The sequence below is a fragment of the Entelurus aequoreus genome, linkage group LG10, assembly GCF_033978785.1.
Source record: "Entelurus aequoreus isolate RoL-2023_Sb linkage group LG10, RoL_Eaeq_v1.1, whole genome shotgun sequence".
Lineage (NCBI taxonomy): Eukaryota > Metazoa > Chordata > Actinopteri > Syngnathiformes > Syngnathidae > Entelurus > Entelurus aequoreus.
The window spans coordinates 80,307,309-80,331,087 of record NC_084740.1 but is presented as its reverse complement, the minus strand read 5'-3'; the positions used below and the strand labels follow the sequence as shown (position 1 = coordinate 80,331,087).

At 37.5% G+C, this 23,779-nt stretch overlaps 1 protein-coding gene across 5 annotated transcripts in view; it reads left to right on the top strand.

Moving 5' to 3' along the window:
* LOC133658129 (protein O-mannosyl-transferase TMTC4-like) overlaps positions 1–21,814 on the top strand; it is a 65,242-nt gene extending 43,428 nt beyond the window's left edge. For 4 of the 5 annotated variants that reach the window (XM_062059765.1, XM_062059764.1, XM_062059763.1 and 1 more), the window contains 9 exons: positions 6,528–6,702; positions 7,061–7,192; positions 7,268–7,347; positions 7,414–7,521; positions 9,673–9,814; positions 9,883–9,997; positions 16,955–17,067; positions 17,181–17,250; positions 20,961–21,808. In XM_062059765.1, the coding sequence (XP_061915749.1) occupies positions 6,528–6,702; positions 7,061–7,192; positions 7,268–7,347; positions 7,414–7,521; positions 9,673–9,814; positions 9,883–9,997; positions 16,955–17,067; positions 17,181–17,250; positions 20,961–21,109 (1,084 nt within the window). In that variant the 3' untranslated portion in view covers positions 21,110–21,808. Of the gene's footprint in view, positions 1–6,527; positions 6,703–7,060; positions 7,193–7,267; positions 7,348–7,413; positions 7,522–9,672; positions 9,815–9,882; positions 9,998–16,954; positions 17,068–17,180; positions 17,251–20,960 lie in introns of all 5 variants that reach the window. The other variant, XM_062059767.1, reaches the window with a different exon arrangement.
* The last annotated feature ends 1,965 nt before the right edge of the window (positions 21,815–23,779 follow it).

The window sequence follows — 23,779 nt, the reverse complement described above, 5'->3', positions numbered from 1 at the left end:
CGTGCTGCTGGTCCACTAATAGTACTAACCTTTAACAGTTAATTTTACTCATTTTCATTAATTACTAGTTTCTATGTAACTGTTTTTATATTGTTTTACTTTCTTTTTTATTCAAGAAAATGTTTTTAATTTAGTTATCTTATTTTATTATTTTTTTTAAAAAGTACCTTATCTTCACCATACATGGTTGTCCAAATTAGGCATAATAATGTGTTAATTCCACGACTGCATATATCGGTTGATATCGGTATCAGTTGATATCGGTATCGGTAATTAAAGAGTTGGACAATATCGGAATATCGGATATCGGCAAAAAGCCATTATCGGACATCCCTAATATTTACAAAAAATTATGTAGTTTTAGTGTGCCTAAATAGCATGGAATCGACTTATGCTGTCTTATATTATATTGAAGTGGAGTGGTAAATGTTTTTTGGCCGACAATAATGAATTAAGTTAAACTCATAATGACACATTAAGTCAGTGCTTCTCAAATATTTTCTGTTACGCCCTTCCCGAGAAAAAAAGAAAATATTACACTCTCGCCCGTGACTATAAATAGTATATTTTTTCTATAAAATTGTTATAACTATACATCTACATAAAATTGTAAGCTTATTAACATTAAAGGAAACAACACACGGGTCTTTTCTCGTCTCCCACTGTGGTTAAAGTGAAGCCAAACGCTACATACGCTTCATCATATTCTGGTACGGCAAAAAAAGCATGTTCCCCGAGGTCGCACGCACCCCCGCTGGCAATGCACCGCTATTTATTGTTTATTGAATGGATCCCCATTAGCTGACGCCAAGGCGACTGCTAGTCTTCCTGGGGTCCATATAGGAGCATGCAAAATACAAATACAAAGAATACATGCATTCCCAAACATTATACAAAGGAAAAATACAACATAAGATAAAAAAGCTGGTTAAACCGAGTATTAAAAATTCACGTCATGTGGGCAGCTGCAATAGGTCTATCTTCAAAGCTGTCTTGAATGACAATTTACTTTGTGAGAGATTAATGTGAGATGGCAACCGATTCCAGAATGATATACATCTATACATGACTGTATGTTTGAGGAGATTAGTCCTGGGAGCAGGAAGTGCCAAATAGCCATTTCTGGCATTCCTAGTGTCATGAGTATGTGTGTTAGTTGATTTTAAAAAGTGTTTGTAAAAGTAATCTGGTGATTGATCTAACATGATAGTTCTAAAGAACATAAGGAGACTACAATGCATAAGGAGACTACAATTTACTATTTGAGGACTGCATTAAGTTAAATGATGCAGACATGTTTGTTTCTGGAGACTTTCTAATACTGCCTTGGAGACTTTGTATATGTAAGCAATGTGAAAATATATTTAATTGTTTTTATATTTTAGAAATGTGCTGTTTAGACTGCAATGTTGTTCAATCAAGGACTCTTATTAAGTACGTATGTCTAAATTGTGTACTTAGCTGGTGTGTAGCTGCGAGCAGCTCCCAGTAGCCTTTAACTTGCCATGTTTACCTTTTGTAAATGACTAGACTAAAATAGAAGACCAACCATGTGTGTTTATTTAGATGTTTGTGTGACATTTAGATGTTAACTTGCTGTCCAGTTTTGCACAAGTAAATACATTGCAAGACTGCTTCTATCTGTGATTTTACAAACAAACTTGTTTTTTGCTGATATCAATATTGACCACTAATAATTATATTTTCTATATTACTTAAAAAAAATATATATATATATATATACATATATATATATATATATATATATATATATATATATATATATATATATATATATATATATATATATATATATATATATATATATATATGTATGTATGTATGTATGTATATATATATATATATATATATATATATATATATATATATATATATATATATATATATATATATATATATATATATATATGTATATATATATATATATATATATATATATATATATATATATATATATATATATATATATATATTAGGGCTGCAACTAACGATTAATTTGATAATCGATTAATCTGTCGATTATTACTTCGATTAATCGATTAATAATCGGATAAAAGAGACGAACTACATTTCTATCCTTTCCAGTATTTTATTGAAAAAAAACAGCATACTGGCACCATACTTATTTTGATTATTGTTTCTCAGCTGTTTGTACATGTTGCAGTTTATAAATAAAGGTTTATTTAAAAAAACAAAAAAAAAAATTCATTTTTTTTAAAATTAAAAAGCCTCTGCGCATGCGCATAGCATAGATCCAACGAATCGATGACTAAATTAATCGGCAACTATTTTTATAATCGAATTGAATCGATTAGTTGTTGCAGCCCTAATATATATATATATATATATATATATATATATATATATATATATATATATATATATATATATATATATATATATATATATATATATGCAGGGTTTCCCCTGAATGTAATTGAATGTGGCGCTGCGCCATGGCATTTTTATTACCGCCACAGCTTTAAAATAAGGGCTTTTTTTAACTTGAAAACTAATTAAAGTAATGTAATGTATTGTAGCCCATAGAAGAAATCACACAAAGTCTGACACTATTTTTTAACTTTTATTACCAATCTTATGATAACAAAAGACGGCACAATTACAACAGGTTTTACCTCCCATGAAAAGATTTTCGTCTCCTTTAGTCTTTGCTGCCCCGCCGGACACACAACAACACTTCCTCATTCTCCGCCAATCACCGTTCAGACACGGACGATGTGTTTGCAAACATGGGAATCACTGACATCAAATACAAACCACACAAACATTAAACATTAACATTAGCTGGTCGTCAGCATGAACTGATATATATGTATGTATGTATATATATATATATATGTATATATATATATATATATATATATATATATATATATATATATATATATATTTTTTTTTAAAAGTCATTCAAAGTCTGTAAACACTTAAGCAAAAAGCAGCAACAATTGAAAATATGGCAAAACGATTAAAAAAATATATGTTAATACTTGTTAATATAACAGATTTTTGGTATGCATATAAATATACATATATATGTATATATAGATATATGTATATATGTGTGTGGGTATATATATATACATATTATGGAGAGTTTATAAAAAAAAACATTTGAATTCTACCAAAATATTGTTATATTTTGAAAATAAATACAAAACTAAATAAGACAACTGTTTTATTGGGTTAAAGAAAATTAAATCAGATCCATCCATCCATCCATTTCCTACCGCTTGTCCCTCTCAGGGTCGCGGGGGGGCTGGAGCCTATCCCAGCTGCAATCAGGTGCAGACAGGGTACACTCTGTCAACTTGAAAAATCCGATCTTATCCTATTTAAATAAAATGTGTGTTTTTAGGGTCAAGCACTGTAATATTAAACAAATCTTACAGTCTAAGGCAGTGGTTCTTAACCTGGGTTCGATGGAACCCTAGGGGTTCGGTGAGTCGGGCTCAGGGGTTCGGCGGAGGTCAAGACACACCCGACTCATCGTGTAAATAAAAACATCGGTGTATTACGGATACGGCAACAGCAGAAGTCAGACTGATTTGCAGGTGTGTAATTTGTTGTGAGTTTATGCACTGTGTTGGTTTTGTTTTTTGAACAAGGTGATGTTCATGCACGGTTCATTTTGTGCACCAGTAATCAAACATGGTAACACTTTAGTATGGGGAACATATTCACCATTAATTAGTTGCTTATTAACATGCAAAATAGTAACATATTGGCTCTTAACTAGTCATCATTAAGTACTTATTAATGCCTTATTCTGCATGGCCTTGTTATAACCCTAACCTTCTAACCCTGGCCCTAACCCTTTAACCCTAACCCTAACCAAATAACTCTAAATTAAGTCTTTGTTACTTAAAATATGTTCCCTTAGTGTCCAAAAAAACTCTAAATTAAGTATTTTTTACTTAGAATATGTTCCCCATACCAAAAACATACAACTTTGTCTTGAATGTGAATTTTTTTATTTTTTTATTTTCCACTAAAGAAGGGTTGGGTGAATGCGCATCTGAAACTGGTGGGGTTCAGTACCTCCAACAAGGTTAAGAACCACTGCTCTAAGGGGATGATCTACTAAAAGTTGAACACGCAAAGATAATGTACTAAACTTCTGTGCAGAGCATTGCGTCTTTTTATTGAGCAGAATAAAGAGCGCAGCCCATGTAGCGTGTCTGTCTTCATGAATATGCAGGAGATATGCTGATCATCAAAACGCACAATGTAAATATGATTATTTAAAACTCAACTTCGAGCGCTATTTTGCGTCTTTATTTAGCACATCTGAAAAGTATGTGCAAATGGACACATCTACGTACACGGCAATTGCGCTGCAGCTTTGTACTCGTTGTGCTTGGCAACATATGTGGACTGTCAAAAATTAAAACATTAGACGTATCGTCTATTCAGCAATATCATTTTATGGATGACTTAAGGGGCTGATTGAAACAAATTCAATCGATGCATTTTGGTGTCTGCTGACAATTTTTTAATGACGTTCTTTTTTTCATATGAAAGATATATTATCAAAATATTTCCTGTTTGAGGAATGCCTTGTGCATTTTCTGCTGATTGTTTGAAAACGTAGCAAAACATAGACAGAAGCATGTTGAAAGCCGCGTAGTACATGCATAATCCTCATTTAAATAAGGCGGTCTGCGCCACTTTTCAAATGTACTTGTAGTGTTAGTAGATGACTGAACACGCCCACTAATAGCACACGCAATTTCATTCTTGCACACGCTGTTTAGCGCGTGGTATTTGGATCTTAGTACAAACCCCGTTTCCATATGAGTTGGGAAATTGTGTTAGATGTAAATATAAACGGAATACAATGATTTGCAAATCCTTTTCAAGCCATATTCAGTTGAATGCACTACAAAGACAACATATTTGATGTTCAAACTCATAAACTTTATTTTTTTTTTGCAAATAATAATTAACTTAGAATTTCATGGCTGCAACACGTGCCAAAGTAGTTGGGAAAGGGCATGTTCACCACTGTGTTACATGGCCTTTCCTTTTAACAACACTCAGTAAAGGTTTAGGAACTGAGGAGACACATTTTTAAGCTTCTCAGGTGGAATTCTTTCCCATTCTTGCTTGATGTGCAGCTTAAGTTGTTCAACAGTCCGGGGGTCTCCCTTGTGCTATTTTAGGCTTCCTAATGCACCACACATTTTCAATGGGAGACAGGTCTGGACTACAGGCAGGCCAGTCTAGTACCCGCACTCTTTTACTATAAAGCCACGTTGATGTAACACGTGGCTTGGCATTGTCTTGCTGAAATAAGCAGGGGCGTCCATGGTAACGTTGCTTGGATGGCAACATATGTTGCTCCAAAAGCTGTATGTACCTTTCAGCATTAACGGTGCCTTCACAGATGTGTAAGTTACCCATGTCTTGGGCACTAATACACCCCCATACCATCACACATGCTGACTTTTACACTTTGCACCTATAACAATACGGATGGTTCTTTTCCTCTTTGGTCCGGAGGAGACGACGTCCACAGTTTCCAAAAACAATTTGAAATGTGGACTCGTCAGACCACAGAACACTTTTCCACTTTGTATCAGTCCATCTTAGATGGGCTCAGGCCCAGCGAAGCCGACTGCGTTTCTGGGTGTTGTTGATAAACGGTTTTCGCCTTGCATAGGAGAGTTTTAACTTGCACTTACAGATGTAGCGACCAACTGTAGTTACAGTCAGTGGGTTTCTGAAGTGTTCCTGAGCCCATGTGGTGATATCCTTTACACACTGATGTGGCTTGTTGATGCAGTACAGCCTGAGGGATGGAAGGTCACGGGCTTAGCTGCTTATGTGCAGTGATTTCTCCAGATTCTCTGAACCCTTTGATGATATTACGGAGCGTAGATGGTGAAATCCCTAAATTCCTTGCAATAGCTGGTTGAGAAAGGTTTTTCTTAAACTGTTCAAAAATTTGCTCAGGCATTTGTTGACAAAGTGGTGACCCTCGCCCCATCCTTGTTTGTGAATGACTGAGCATTTCATGGAATCTACTTTTATACCCAATCATGGCACCCACCTGTTCCCAATTTGCCTGTTCACCTGTGGGATGTTCCAAATAAGTGTTTGATGAGCATTCCTCAACTTTATCAGTATTTATTGCCACCTTTCCCAACTTCTTTGTCACGTGTTGCTGGCATCAAATTCTAAATTTAATGATTATTTGGAAAAAAAAAAAAATGTTGATTAGTTTGAACATCAAATATGTTGTCTTTGTAGCATATTCAACTGAATATGGGTTGAAAATGATTTGCAAATCATTGTATTCCGTTTATATTTACATGTAACACAATTTCCCAACTCATATGGAAACGGGGTTTGTAGCTGACTGAACACGCCCACTAACAGTACACGCAATTTCATTCTTTGCACACGCTGTTTAGCGCGTGGTATTTGGATCTTAATAGATCTGGCCCTAAAACTTCCATATGTTTTCTCTCTCTCCTGACAAGGACTCTGAGTTTGTCCCTGGTGCTGCTGGTGGTCCCCTTTCTGCCGGCCTGCAACCTCTTCTTCAGGGTGGGCTTCGTCATTGCCGAGCGAGTGCTCTACCTGCCCTCGTCCGGCTACTGCCTTTTGCTGGCCAGCGCCCTGGGACACTGCTGCCACCGCTGGGCCAAGTGCAAGGTGGGAAGGCTAATGTATCACTGCATTCATCTAATACTCTTTGTGCTGTAGCTATATTTACTTTGATTTCAGCTCCTTAGCTCAAAATGGTCCCACACAAAACTTGGCCTCTCTCGCAGGCCGTTTAGGCAGCAAACTTCTGTTAATTAGACCCCTGCTGGTTGTGTCCATGCAGCGAACTCCATTAGGCCCACATAGTGTAAAGGCGTACAAACCAAACAATATAGCCTTGTTGATCTGGACTTTGTTTCAGTATGATATTGATTATTCATGCCCGTTGTTTGTAGCTAAGATGTGTGGGTACGCTCATGTTTATTAATTAGTATATTTAAAGTACTCTCTGCTCTCGTCCCCGCAGAAGCTGCTGTGCGTCTCCATGCTGGCCTTGTTGTTCACTTTTGTAGCTCGCTGCGCTCTCCGCAGTCACCAGTGGCGGTCCGAGCAAAGCCTATTCACCAGCGCACTAGCCATCTGCCCCCTTAATGCCAAGGTAAAGAGAAAAACAAATGTTTTTCCAACTTACTAAAAAGCCCACTCTTGCCTCCTCGCGTGTCTAATTACTCAGGTCCATTACAACGTGGGGAAGAACCTGGCCGACAGAGGCAACGCCACTGCTGCCATTAGCTACTACAGAGAGGCCGTCAGGTTGGTGTCGTTAGCATTTGATGTCAGCGCAGATGGGCATGGCGGGCATTCTCCTCTGTCTCGCAGGCTTCATCCCACCTACGTGCACGCCATGAACAACCTGGGCAACATCCTGAAGGAGAGGAACGAGCTGACTGAGGCCGAACAGCTGCTGTCCAAAGCCGTTTCCATCCAGTAGGTTGTCAGACTGCCACAATCTGCTCTGCCCGCACTGCAAAAAGTCAGTGTTCAAAAACAAGAAGAAAAAAAATACAAAAATGAGGGGTATTTTATTTGAACTAAGCAAAATTATCTGCCAATAGAGCAAGAAAATTTGGCTTGTCAAGACTTTCCAAAACAAGTCAAATTATATTATATAATATTAACTGTCAGTTTACTGTACTGTGCTAACTAGGGTTGGGTATCGAGTATCGAGTATCGATTGGAACCGGGACTAACTTTCCGATTCTCCTGGAATCGTTCAAAAGTTTAAATTTCGATTCCTATTTTCGATACCCAGTCCGCCGACCGGAAAAAAATATGTCCCCCGAACCGGAAGAAGAAGCCGCTGAACACCAACGAAGAAGCGCCCACCGCCGGAAGTTTTAGCATAGCCGAGCGAGTCAGTCAAGCTCAAGCATGGATAGCGGGCGTAGGCGGTCAAAAGTGTGGCTTTACTTTACAAAAAAAATTGAAATAACCGCGAAATAACAGAGCTCCATGTCCATTAAGAAACGAGTGGAGAGAGAGCTGCAGATGTACCACCGATACTTATGTCTGACGACCCTGCTGCATGGTGGTGGTCCGGTGGAACCAACAAAAGACTTATCCTTTGCTGTCAGATCTCGCTTTCTCCTATTTATGCGTTCAAGCTTCTTCCACACCCAGCGAACGTGTATTTACCACAGCAGGAGACACTATCTGTCCAGAACGCTCACGCATCCTGCCTGAGAAGGCGGATATGGTCATTTTCCTAAACAAGAACTGTCTCTGATTTTATACTGTACCTGCTGCTAATCTGGACTGGCTTTTGCAAGTTGTTTCTTATTGTTTATTTGCTTTTCTGCACCAGGTTAGCCCATCAGTGGGAGCACGGTAACATTTTTAAGTACCTGCAGCATCATACACTTGTGTGTAAAGGTGTTTTCATGAGGTTTCCTGCAGCATCATACACTTGTGTGTAAAGGTGTTTTCATGAGGTTTCCTGCAGCATCATACACTTGTGTGTAAATGTGTTTTCATGAGGTTTCCTGCAGCATCATACACTTGTGTGTAAAGGTGTTTTCATGAGGTTTCCTGCAGCATTATACACTTGTGTGTAAAGGTGTTTTCATGAGGTTTCCTGCAGCATCATACACTCGTGTGTAAAGGTGTTTTCATGAGGTTTCCTGCAGCATCATGCACTTATGTGTAAATGTGTTTTCATGAGGTTTCCTGCAGCATCATACACTTGTGTGTGTAAATGTGTTTTCATGAGGTTTCCTGCAGCATCATACACTTATGTGTAAATGTGTTTTCATGAGGTTTTCAAAAATAAAGCTCTCTTGAGGAAAGTGTACCCCTGGGAAAATGTATTCATAGTGTATAATATTTATATTCAAGTTCATAGATTTGATATTTATATTCTAGTTGAAAACAGCCCTGTGAGGAATTTATAGTAAAGTTCATAAAAAGTTAATAGAATTAAAATTTGATGGAGAATGTCAGACTATTTCTTTCAGAAAGACTGTAGGTTAGCTAGCTCATTTAAAATATCCTAAACTTTTTTTTGACCCTGCCTCTTAAAAGAATCGGGATCGAGAATCGTCAGGAATTGGAATCGAAACAAAGAATCGGAATCGGAATCGTTCGAATTCAAACGATACCCAACCCTAGTGCCAACTGTACTACTATATGAGTATGTGTTTTCTATTGTGTCATTGAAAATAAAACAGCAAAGTCCATTTGACTGTCATCCGTTTTAATTATGAGACGAAATTGTGTCAAAGTCATGATTTTTTTTTTTTCATGCTTGAAATAAGAAATGATTACTCTAAAAAAGTAGTTTTCTACTTGTGAGTGTTGATGACACAGCTTTGCAACAGTTGATATTCTAGTTTCAAGCATGTTTTACTCAATATAGCTCATCAAATCTCAGCAACAAGCTGTAATATCTTACCGAGATCATTTAGGACCAAAACACTTAAAACAAGTAAAACACTCTAACATAAAATCTGCTTAGTGAGAAGAATGATCTTATCAGACAGAAAATAAGCAAATATCACCCTTATTTGAGATATTTCATCTTACTTAGATTTCAGTTTTTGCAGTGCGGGGCCACCTCTTGACTGCACTCTTTCACTGTAGACCGGATTTTGCCGCCGCTTGGATGAATCTGGGCATCGTGCAGAACAGCCTGAGCAAGTTTGAGCAAGCGGAGAAGAGCTACCGGAACGCCATCCGCTTCCGGAAGAAGTACCCGGACTGCTACTACAACTTGGGACGCCTGGTGAGACCCAGTCTTACACGTACAGTACAAACAATACACATACTGATATTTGTTTGGATCCTGCCCAGTATGCAGACCAGCAGAGACACGTGGACGCTCTGAACGCATGGAAAAATGCAACCGTGCTTAAGCCTGACCACAGCCTAGCGTGGAACAACATGGTCATACTACTGGATAACATTGGTACGTACTATATATTAGAGGTGTAAAAAAAAAAAGATTTTCAGATTAATCACGTTTCCTATTTGTAACGATTCTTAATCAGTTAAAAAAAAAAAAAACTTGATTTAAAAAAATTGTGACAGACAAATCATATAGTTGATGTAGATGATCTTTTCTTGTTGCCTTATTTGTATTTAACTTTATTAAATGTTCGGGAAGCATTTTATTAAACAAAGCCAGTTTTCTTTTTAGTAATATAGAAAATGATCAGAGCTGTTTATCTATTTTAATAGAGGAATTTAGTTAATCATAGAACTGGCATCCAATGTTATTAAAAAAAAAGGATAGATTTTGATTCGAGAATCATTTGGAATCGAGAATTGATTCTGAATCGAATCGTTACCCCCAACAATCAAATTGAATCATGTTCGGTTCACAGCCCTGCTATTTTATTTATATATATATATATATATATATATATATATATATATATATATATATATATATATATATATATATATATATATATATATATATACACTACCATTCAAAAGTTTGGGGTCACATTGAAATGTCCTTTTTTTGAAGGAAAAGCACTGTACTTTTCAATGAAGATAACTTTAAACTAGTCTTAACTTGAAAGAAATACACTCTATACATTGCTAATGTGGTAAATGACTATTCTAGCTGCAAATGTCTGCTTTTTGGTGCAATATCTGCATAGGTGTATAGAGGCCCATTTCCAGCAACTATCACTCCAGTGTTCTAATGGTACAATGTGTTTGCTCATTGGCTCAGAAGGCTAATTGATGATTAGAAAACCCTTGTGCAATCATGTTCACACATCTGAAAACACTTTAGCTCGTTACAGAAGCTACAAAACGGACCTTCCTTTGAGCAGATTGAGTTTCTGGAGCATCACATTTGGGGGGTCAATTAAACGCTCAAAATGGCCAGAAAAAGAGAACTTTCATCTGAAACTCGACAGTCTATTCTTGTTCTTAGAAATGAAGGCTATTCCAAAAAATTGTTTGGGTAACCCCAAACTTTTGAACGGTAGTGTATATATATATATATATATATATATATATGTATATATATATATATACAAAAATAAATATATTTTTTTTATACAGTTTATATATTCACAGTATATATGTGTACATATATTTATATCCAGTATATACACAGTATATATACGTATGTCTATATATACATTATATATCTATAGTGTGTATATATACTGTGTATATATATATATATATATATATATATATATATATATATATATAACATAAAAAACACTATCATTACTGTAGGAACCATAGAGAAAAGTACACTCACAACACAGAATTAGATTACATTACGCAAAAGCGCCTTAAACATTCTGAGGGTCTTTATTACTCGTCTAAAGCGAAGACCAGGCATCTGTTAAGCATAAGACATTTTTAGTGTATATTTACTTTAGGTCGAAATCTTTAAGCACCTCACAATTGGATTCCGGTTCTTGGGGTGACTGTTCAATCAAAAATCTATTTTTCATTCAACAGGATTCTTGTAATATAATATTTGATATATGAATTATAATAAAAACCTTTTCAAAACCGGTTACCGGTCCCAAAAGCCCGTGTTGGCTGCTGAAGTACGACTTATACGCGCAGTCTAAAATTGTCGTTTTAAAGATGTATTTTCAAAATCGTGTTTACAAAAATCTAAAATGTTAATCAATCTGATAAAAGAAAATAGAGCAACCCCAAACCAATCCCAGCTTTACAATACTTAAGATAGAAATTTGTAAAGCAATTTAAAATATTTACAAATACAATACTTAAAAAAGGAAAACTCCAAAAAACAGTGTCAATGACAATATCAGTAATAGTTGTTTAATGTATATAATGTATTTATTGATTCTTAAAGAATCAATGGCGGGTTTTTTTTCAATTTAGAACTGAATCGCAACGTGTTTTTTTTACCACCCTTGAAATTTTTATATTTAGATATTTTTATACTATATATATTTTTTACAGGTCAATATTGGCTTTTATTCTAAACATGTAATATTATACTAAACATTAGGTCAGGGGTCGGCAACCCAAAATGTTGAAAGAGCCATATTGGACCAAAAATACAAAAACAAATCTGTCTGGAGCCGCAACAAATTAGAAGCCATATTACATACAGATAGTGTGTCATGAGATATACATTGAATTGAGATGACTTAAAGGAAACTAAATGAGCTCAAATATAGCTACAAATGAGGCATAATGATGCAATATGTACATATAGCTAGCCTAAATAGCATGTTAGCATCGATTAGCTTGCAGTCATGCAGTGACCAAATATGCCTGATTAGCACTCCACACAAGTCAATAACGTCAACAAAACTCACCTTTGTTCCTTCACGCACAACGTTAAAAGTGTGGTGGACAAAATGAGACAGAAAAAGAAGTGGCATAAAACACGTCCTAGAAAGTCGCAGAAAGTTATACATGTAAACAAACTAAGGTGAGTTCAAGGACGGCCAAAATTAGTAGGACAAAACGGCGCTCGCCAAATACTCGAATCAGTGAAGCATGTTTAATATAAACATTGTGATTTATAACAATTAGGGAGGTTTGTGTCATGTTTGTCCTCATACAGAAACCATATTAAAACAAAATTAATTTTTTTTTCCCCCCTCATCTTTTTCCATTTTTCATACATTTTGGAAAAAGCTTCAGAGAGCCACTAGGGCGGCGCTAAAGAACCGCATGCGGCTCTAGAGCCGCGGGTGGCTGACCCCTGCATTAAGTGAAGCTAAAACCAAAGGGCAGGTAAAATGGCAAGAACAAGGCAGTCTGGTTGGATTAATAATCTAAGTAATTCATCTTAAAGTGTGTAGCTCTCTGGAAGGGACGACTTCCTTTTAAAAAAACAACAATAGCTCCCACATTAGTATGTGCAAGTAATGTGTAACGGGCTGTTTTTAGAGAAGCAACTGAATGCGAGAAGAAAAGAGGCCATAATTAAAAAGGTGTAATAATGCTCAGTTTTGACTGAACTGTGCGGCCTCATATAGAATTAATTTGGCGGTGTTCCTCATATTGGGATCCCTTTTTATTTATTTTTATTTGGCACTATGAGTGGAGTAAAATATTAAAAGTATTGAAGGTCCCATAAAAGAAAAATGTGACTTTAATGATGCCGTAACTAGGGATGATACTCGAAACCGGTTTTCCCGGTTGTTTGATAAGAAAAGAACCGAGTCCTCGGACTCGAATCCCTTTTTGAGAACCGGTACCCGTTATCGAGACCACTATAGTAAAGGAAAAGAGTTGATTCTTTATTCGAATCCCGTCCCGACAAGAAATGCTCCGTGGGACATCAGAAGAAATGGCGTCACGTAGCTCAGTCATTAGGCGCAGATAGCGAAAGCAGGAAAACAATGGACGGGAAAAAGCGCTCCAAGGTGTAATAAAGTTCAAAAGCTATAATCCATCGAATAACTTTACTGAGAGATTTTAGCAGGGTAAAACACATGACCAACACTTTTACGACCAACCGGAAACATTGCAACCAGGCTAGCAACGCACCTCCTTTACGGCAGCTGTCGCAACGTTCTTAAAGCAACCGCAGCACATACATATATATACAACATATCTCCCTTTTTGAACTTTTGTTTTTCTTTCCTTGTAAACAAAACAAAATCACACTGTAGATGTGTTGTTTGTCTAATTATAAATAATACAGATGAGGCGTGTTGGCTGAGTTCTTGACGTTTACTTTCACAGCGTGGCAACATGCAACACTTTTCGGGGCTACCGCGCATGCTCGTAACTCCCGTTGCATGCTGGGTAGTGTAGTTGTTATATTCTCTAGCTCATAACATTTTTCCCCCTATAAAGAAATAATGTTAACTCAATAAATTGTATTTCTTTTTTTAGCTTTAACTTTTCATTTTTTAGCATTGTAACCACATTTGCAAAGAACTTTTCTCTTCATAGAATTTTCTTTCAATAAAGAAATAAAGTGCAAAAATGTCAAAGCATCATAACAAACAGTTATGTTCCAATAGCAGCAGAAGTGCACTTTTTGGAGAGCTGTATTATTTTCAGTTTTGTGCCCAAGGGACTGATTTTATTTAACACTATATTATTATTTATACACCTATAGTGATCACAGAGACAGCTTGTTTTTATGTTACTGTATATATTTGTTTCTCTGAAAAATCCCACTTAATATACTTTGGGTAACAACAGTCAATATTTATTTATTTTATTTTATTTTTTTAGGTGGGTAACAGTCAATATTTATTTATTTATTAGATTTTATTTTTTTCTTATATAATAAAAGTGAGCTTTTGTTAAACCAAATATTGTGTGTTTTTTTCCATATACAACAACCTATCTGGACTCCATAAGAGAATCGATAAGGAATCGGTTCGATAAGAGGATTCGATAATAGGCTCGAACTCGATAATTCCTTATCAAACATCATCCCTAGCCGTAACAGCAACATGTGTTCCTAGAGCTGGTTTATTATTACAAAACGTGACAAAAATCTATCATCTGTTCTTTCGTTTGGTTTGCTCCACTTTTGAGAGGAGCAAAGGCTGCTCCAACTCTTGTTTTTAATGTTGGCCGTGGTTTTCATGGCATCAGGGAACAACTTTTTTGCTTGTAGACATAATACCGCCTCTAACCCGTGTCCACCCCCTCTATATGGTCACCACTTCAGGGAGGATGTTTGGACCCCCCCCCCCCCCACAAAAAAAAAAAAAACAGGCTTCGCTACACGTCTTAAAATAAAGCTTGCCAACTATCAGCTACGGATGTTACTTTGTTTTTCAAAGTAACATCCGTTTGTCAGTTTGCAGGGTCCTGAGTTCAGTGTGTTCCGGTACCAGCAGCACCGGCCAAGAACTGTATCTGTATCTTTTGGACGCGGATCAAACGGGTCCAACAAGATTAGACCGGAAGAGCGGGAACCAGCAATGCTTGAAATTTATGTATGAAGGCTTTGTCTTCTGAGGTTTTTTGGGTTTTTTTTTTTTTTTTGAAGGCGTTCCTCCCCGCCGTGTGGAGAATGCTCTGATATCCGAACGCACGATCCGTTTTGTCGGGGAGGCGCTCCCGTGGGGGAAGGGGGCGGAGTCGCCCAGGAGGGCGCCACAACCGTCCAATCAGGGGCTCCGTATGTCTGCTGATCAAACGTGGGCGAGCACAGCCAGAACCCCCCCTCCAGTCCACAAATCTGACTGAAATAATCCCCTGCTCACCAGCAAACAAACACAAAAAGGGAAAGGAAGAACAACGGATGTCACTTTCAAGTGGGAATATTCCATTCCAGTCCTCTGTGGATCGTTTCCTAAATCAAAACACAAGCCACGACTAAGGACGGCCTGCCTGCATACATGCCTGCTTGTCTCACTCCATGGTTTTTTTTGGTGGTTTTTTTTGGCCAGACACCAGACGGGTCGTTGACAGAGATCAATAACCCAGTCGGGCCTTGTGTTCAACCCTAATTAGGGACCAAACCGCTCGTGCGTGCGTGCAGAAGGCCAAGCTCAATCCCAAATGCAGCCAATAAACAAAAGCAGTCAGTCAAGAGTGTTCGCCAGCATTTGTCGGCGCCGTAAATTGGGACAATTTAATGCCTCTTTTTCTTTCAATTTGATGGCATTTACCCTTCATTACAGTGCACATACAGTATCATAAACAATGGCCCATGTGTACATTGTGGTCGTCTGCAGGAACGCATTTATACTTGGAGGGCATTTCAGTACACACTATACAGCAGGGGTCACCAACGCGGTGCCCGCGGGCACCAGGTAGCCCGTAAGGACCAGATGAGTAGCCCGCTGGCCTGTTCTAAAAATAGCTCAAATAGCAGCACTTACCAGTGAGCTGCCTCTATTTTTTAAATTTTATTTATTTACTAGCAAGCTGGTCTCGCTTTGCCCGACATTTTTAATTCTAAGAGAGACAAAACTCAAATAGAATTTGAAAATCCAAGAAAATATTTTAAAGACTTGATCTTCACTTGTTTAAATAAATTCATTATTTTTTTTACTTTACTTCTTATAACTTTCAGAAAGACAATTTTAGAGAAAAAATACAACCTTAAAAATGATTTTAGGATTTTTAAACACATATACCTTTTTACCTTTTAAATTCCTTCCTCTTCTTTCCTGACCATTTAAATCAATGTTCAAGTAAATGTATTTTTTTTATTGTAAAGAATAATAAATACATTTTAATTTAATTCTTCATTTTAGCTTCTGTTTTTTCGACGAAGAATATTTGTGAAATATTTCTTCAAACTTATGATTAAAATTCAAAAAAATTATTCTGGCAAATCTAGAAAATCTGTAGAATCAAATTTAAATCTTATTTCAGAGTCTTTTGAATTTCTTTTAAAATTTTTGTTCTGGAAAATCTAGATGAAATAACGATTTGTCTTTGTTAGAAATATAGCTTGGTCCAATTTGTTATATATTCTAACAAAGTGCAGATTGGATTTTAACCTATTTAAAACATGTCACCCAAATTCTAAAATTAATCTTAATCAGGAAAAATTACTAATGATGTTCCATAAATTATTTTTTAAATTTTTTCAAAAAGATTCAAATTAGCTAGTTTTTCTCTTTTTTTCGGTTGAATTTTGAATTTTAAAGAGTCGAAATTGAAGATAAACTATGTTTCAAAATTTAATTGTCATTTTTTTCGTGTTTTCTCCTCTTTTAAACCGTTCAATTAAGTGTAAATATCATTAATTATTAATAATAACATAGAGTTAAAGGTAAATTGAGCAAATTGGCTATTTCTGGCAATTTATTTAAGTGTGTATCAAACTGGTAGCCCTTCGCATTAATCACTACCCAAGAAGTAGCTCTTGCTTTCAAAAAGGTTGGTGACCCCTGCTATACAGTATGGAGGAAAACCATTTGTATGTTCAGTATCAAATTCATCCAATTAAAGCTCCGTTCCTTTCCTCCAGGTAACCTGGGTCAGGCGGAGCTGATTGGCCGCGAGGCTCTGAGGCTCCTCCCAAACGACCACACCATAATGTTCTCTCTGGCCAACGTCCTGGGGAAGCTGGAGAAGTACAAAGTAAGCTAAGCCCAGCATTCATTTAACATGCATCTTGATTTTAATTTCCTAAAAAAAGGAATATCCCACTTTCTGTATACAGTATATGAGCTTTTTTTTTTTTTGGTCCTCAGGAGTCAGAGGGCTTCTTCCTCCGCGCGCTCCGCATCAACCCAAATGCAGCTGGTTGCCATGGAAACTTAGGTGACTTGGGTTCTTTAACACTAATCACTTGTACAATGAGTAATGTTTTAGTGCATGAGTAAAGTAGCATTCTTTTTTTTTTTTGTCTATGGAAATGATATGCCATCAAATCAAGGGGTGTCCCGACGCAATGTTTTTTAGTACCGAGTATTGACGATACCTCTTTCATACTTCCTCATAAATACGTGATTTTGTAGTGTAGAATGCTAGAAAAGGCTCGATCAAGTGAAATGAAAAACACTAACGTACACTACCGTTCAAAAGTTTGGGGTCACCCAAACAATTTAGTGGAATAGCCTTCATTTCTAAGAACAAGAATAGACTGTCGAGTTTCAGATGAAAGTTCTCTTTTTCTGGCCATTTTGAGCGTTTAATTGACCCCACAAATGTGATGCTCCAGAAACTCAATCTGCTCAAAGGAAGGTCAGTTTTGTAGCTTCTGTCACGAGCTAAAGTGTTTTCAGATGTGTGAACATGACTGCACAAGGGTTTTCTAATCATCAATTAGCCTTCTGAGCCAATGAGCAAACACATTGTACCATTAGAACACTGGAGTGATAGTTGCTGGAAATGAGCCTCTATACACCTATGTAGATATTGCACCAAAAAGCAGACATTTGCAGCTAGAATAGTCATTTACCACATTAGCAATGTATAGAGTGTATTTTCTTTAAAGTTAAGTTAGTTTAAAGTTATCTTCATTGAAAAGTACAGTGCTTTTCCTTCAAAAATAAGGACATTTCAATGTGACCCCAAACTTTTGAACGGTAGTGTATTTGTTATTAACCATATGCAATGGACTTATGCTGTCTTTAAATTGAAGTGGAGTGGTAATTGTTGACACCTAGTAGCCACAAGAATTCCTTACTTTAAGGTCAAGTCAATGATGCGGACACGTTTGTTACTGGATACATTTTTGCCTCTGAGACTTTGGATGTGTAAGTAATATGTAACTATAATTATTTGATTATTGTTTACATTGAAAAATGTTGTGTTTTAGACTGCAATATTGTTATATTTATTGTTAAGGACACGATATTGTGTGGTTAGCTGTTGTGTAGCAGCTTTTGCCTACCATGTTGACCTTTTTGTAAATGTTTTCACTAAAATATACGAAAAGACCATCCGGTGCTGAACAGCACTGTCTAATTGTTTTAGTCGTGTCTAGTGGGCAATACTACTGTAGTATTGGTATTTTTTAGTTCATTAAGCCATTGTTATGCTTATAAATGCTTAATTTCTTACATAAAATATGCTTAGTTACTAGAAAAATTGTGGTTTTTAGGTGCGGCTTATGGTGCGGAAAATACGGTAACCCAAAAATTTATATTTTGTTGTTTTCTTACTGTACCGAAAATGAACCGAACCGTGACCTCTAAACCGAGGTATGTACCGAACCGACATTTTTGGGTACCGTTACACCCCTATTAGTTACCAATAACAAATCTGTATGTTTGGTTCAGATAGTTTAGCACAGGGGTCGGCAACCCAAAATGTTGAAAGAGCCATATTGGAACAAAATTACAAAAACAAATCTGTCTGGAGCCGCAAAAAATTAAAAGCCATATTACATGTGTCATGAGATATACATTTAATTAAGAGGACTTAAAGGAAACTAAATTAGCTGAAATATAGCTACAAATGAGGCATAATGATGCAATATGTACATATCGCTAGCCTAAATAGCATGTTAGCATCGATTAGCTTGCAGTCATGCAGTGACCAAATATGTCTGATTAGCACTCCACACAAGTCAATAACATCAACAAAACTCACCTTTGTGCACTCACGCACAACGTTAAAAGTGTGGTGGACAAAATGAGACAGAAAAAGAAGTGGCATAAAACACGTCCTAGAAAGTCGGAGAAAGTTATACATGTAAACAAACTAAGGTGAGTTCAAGGACGGCCAAAATTAGTAGGACAAAACGGCGCTCGCCAAATACTCGAATCAGTGAAGCATGTTTAATATAAACATTGTGATTTATAACAATTAGGGAGGTTTGTGTCATGTTTGTCCTCCTACAGAAACCATACTAAAACAAAAAAATTGATATTTTTCCCCCTCATCTTTTTCCATTCTTCATACATTTTTTAAAAATCTCCAGAGAGCCACTAGGGCGGCGCTAAAGAGCCGCATGCGGTTGCCGACCCCCGGTTTAGCATATGTTGGTTTTAGTATCTTTAAAGGCCTACTGAAATGATTTTTTTAAATTTAAACGGGAATAGCAGATCCATTCTATGTGTCATACTTGATCATTTCGCGATATTGCCATATTTTTGCTGAAAGGATTTAGTAGAGAAAATCGACGATAGAAAGTTCGCAACTTTTGCTCGCTGATAAAAAAAAGCCTTGCCTGTAGCGGAAGTAGCGTGACGTCACAGGAGCTAGTATTCCTCACAATTCCCCGTTGTTTACAATGGAGCGAGAGAGATTCGGACCGAGAAAGTGATGATTACCCCATTAATTTGAGCGAGGATGAAAGATTCGTAGATGAGGAACGTTACAGTGAAGGACTTGAGAGACAGTGATGGACGTATCTTTTTTCGCTCTGACCGTAACTTAGGTACAAGCTGGCTCATTGGATTCCACACTCTCCTTTTTTTATTGTGGATCACGGATTTGTATTTTAAACCACCTGGGATACTATATCCTCTTGAAAATGAGAGTCGAGAACGCGAAATGGACATTCAGTGCCTTTTATCTCCACGACAATACATCGGCGAAATGCTTAAGCTACGAGCTAACGTGATAGCATCGTGCTTTAACTGCATATAGAAACAAAAAAATAAAGCCCTGACTGGAAGGATAGATAGAAAATCAAAACCGTGGACATGTAAATACACGGTTAATGCTTTCCAGGCTGGCGAAGGTTAACAATGCTGTGCTAACGACGCCATTGAAGCTAACTTAGCAACTTAGCAACGGGACCTCACAGAGCTATGCTAAAAACATTAGCTCTCCACCTACGCCAGCCAGCCCTCATCTGCTCATCAACACCCGTGCTCACCTGCGTTCCAGCGATCGGCAGAAGGACGAAGGACTTCACCCGATGCGTTTGGCGGCCCGGAGACGTAGGAAGTCAAGGTGAGGTCGGCGGCTAGCGCGGCTAGCGCTCCAACAAAGTCCTCCTGGTTGTGTTGCTGTAGTCCGCTGCTAATACACCGATCCCACCTACAACTGTCTTCTTTGCAGCCTTCATTGTTAATTAAACAAATTGCAAAAGATGTCCAGAATACTGTGGAATTATGAAATGAAAACAGAGCTTTTTGTATAGGATACTACGGGGTACCATAACTTCCGTTACTCGGACTTCGTCACGCGCATACGTCATCATACCACGACGTTTCAGCCGGATATTTCCCGGGAAGTTTTAAAAGTCACTTTATAAGTTAACCCGGCCGTATTGGCATGTGTTGCAATGTTAAGATTTCATCATTGATATATAAACTATCAGACTGCGTGGTCGCTAGTAGTGGCTTTCAGTAGGCCTTTGATGTACAAAATGTATCAAAGTGGCCCCCACATCCTACATTTTTATTTCTGCAGTCCTCGCTGGAAATAGTGTGGACACCCCTGTGTTAGGATAACATGTTCCATCACAAATCCCAACTTTTTGTTGGATTTCCTACTAAAATTCTCCTGAGAACATTTTGTTGCAATAAATAAATGCGTGAAGGTGCTAATTAAGCAAATGTTGTCTCTTCGAGCCGTGCTGTACCATCGCTGGGGAAAGCTGGAGCTGGCGCAGAAGCACTACGAGCTGTCTCTCAAGTTGGACCCCCAATCCCCGGGGACGCGGGACAACTACAACATGCTGCGGCGCAAACTGGACCAGCGCAAACGCCACGCGCCCTGAGGGTTAGCCCGCTGCCACCATCAAACACTTTTCCTCCACACTCCCTTCACTGACACCACACAAGGCCGCCGCACTGTTTGTGGCCTCGCGTCGGAGGTCTCCTAATTACATTTCACGTCTCGCACGGGGCGCAGGTGCGAGCGGGACACCCGGGCGTTCACGCCGCCGTGTCGTCGTCCTCGGTTTTTGTTGTCGCCCCGTTTGAAGACCATGTGGAACTCGTCGGGACTCCGCACGCTGTTGTCTCAGCTGGGACTAGAAAGAATTCTTCTTGTCGGGTTTATTTGGGCTGACCTTTTCACCTCCGTGTCAAACATGTTCCTCTTTTATCGTCCTCATGGCTACAATGTGACGGATCGATTGACTTCCACCGGAAGAACGCAGTACTTACTTGATGTTCTTTACACGGGTCACACTTTTATGTGGATCACCTTCAGTGTGTTAGTGGGTCAAAATGTGTCTTAGTAACTGGACCAGACAACAAATGTGTCTTTCTTCCATTTTGATAAAGGTTTTTTCCTATTTCATTTCAATAACAGTTTCATTATTTTTAACTACAGTATCAATTCAATTATTTCATATTTTTTGTTATTTCTTAGCTACGTAAAAACTGCAGATTTCCACCAAAATGATTAAAAACATTGTCAACTTCATCAAGGAAGAAGCTGGAAAACACTTAGTGAAGATCGGGATAAACACACAATTATATTAATTTATTTGAATTCATCTCGCGTCAACTGTAACCCGAAAAGTCGCCTGCTTGTTTAATTATTTTCACTTTTCTGATCCGTTCTGTAGTTTTAGGTTTTACGTAGTTTGGACACTTTCTCATTCAATGTGTTTTCTTTATTTTAATGACTATTTACATTGTAGATTGTCACATCAAAACTATGAATGAACACATGTGGAGTTATGTATTTAACCTAAAAAGGTGAAATAACTGAAACATCTTTATATTCTAGTTTCTTCAAAATAGCCACCATTTGCTCTGATTACTGCTTTGCACACTCTTGGCATTCTCTCCATGAGCTTCAAGCACACCTGTGAAGTGAAAACCATTTCAGGTGACTACCTCTTGAAGCTTATCCAGAGAATGCCATGAGTGTGCAAAAAAGTAATAAGAGCAAGGGGTGGCTATTTTGAAGAAGCTAGAATATAAAACATGTTTTCAGTTATTTCACCTTTTTTTTGTTAAGTACATACACTACCGTTCAAAAGTTTGGGGTCACCCAAACAATTTAGTGGAATAGCCTTCATTTCTAAGAACAAGAATAGACTGTGGAGTTTCAGATGAAAGTTCTCTTTTTCTGGCCATTTTGAGCGTTTAATTGACCCCACAAATGTGATGCTCCAGAAACTCAATCTGCTCAAAGGAAGGTCAGTTTTGTAGCTTCTGTAACGAGCTAAAGTGTTTTCAGATGTGTGAACATGATTGCACAAGGGTTTTCTAATCATCAATTAGCCTTCTGAGCCAATGAGAAAACACATTGTACCATTAGAACACTGGAGTGATAGTTGCTGGAAATGGGCCTCTATACACCTATGTAGATATTGCACCAAAAAGCAGACATTTGCAGCTAGAATAGTCATTTACCACATTAGCAATGTATAGAGTGTATTTCTTTAAAGTTAAGACTAGTTTAAAGTTATCTTCATTGAAAAGTACAGTGCTTTTCCTTCAAAAATAAGGACATTTACATGTGACCCCAAACTTTTGAACGGTAGTGTGTATGTATATATATATATATATATATATATATATATATATATATATATATATATATATATATATATATATATATATATATATATATATATATATATATATATATATATATATCCATTTCAGGTGACTACCTCTTGAAGCTCATGCAGAGAATGCCAAGAGTGTGCAAAGCAGTAATCAGAGCAAAGGGTGGCTATTTAGAAGAATTTAGAATATAAAACAAGTTTTCCGTTATTTCACCTTTTTTTGTTAAGTACATAACTCCACATGTGTTCATTCATAGTTTTGATGTGACAATCTACAATGTAAATAGTCATGAAAATAAAGAAAACACATTAAATATGAAGGTGTGTCCAAACTTTTGGCCTGTTTTATATATTTTGCACAACCCTACTTTTGTGATAGTACTTAACTAACAAACACAAGACCCAATTGACGTTTTTGAACGGCTTGTTCTTAGTAGAAATGTGTTTGTTGGAAGTACTCATTTCTACGGAGCTTTATACCAAGGAAGCTTCCACACGATGTGGACATTTTTCCACATTCCCCCCCCCTCCAAATGTCGTACCCGGTGATGCATGAACGTTGAAGACAACATTCCTCCCGAGTCGGAATTTTCGGGGGGCCTGGGCGGAGGTCTGCTGAGTTGCCCTTCTTTGTTGTCCAGGGGCTGATGATGATGCCACCCTGCAGCCTCCGCCTAATGGGAGAAAGGTGTTTGTCTTTAAAGGAGACAAGAGGTCAGACCAGACAGAACTCTTCATGAAAACACAGCCGCTTCAAAGAGCAGAGAAGGGGGCGACCGGGGATGGCGTCCCCTGGGGACAACACACACAGAGACAGATCAGGCGACCTTAGTGTGAAACATCAGTCAACAAGCGTGCACCCGGGGTTAAAGGTCAATACACTTCTATTTTTTCACCTGCTTCCTTCAGCTCGCGGGG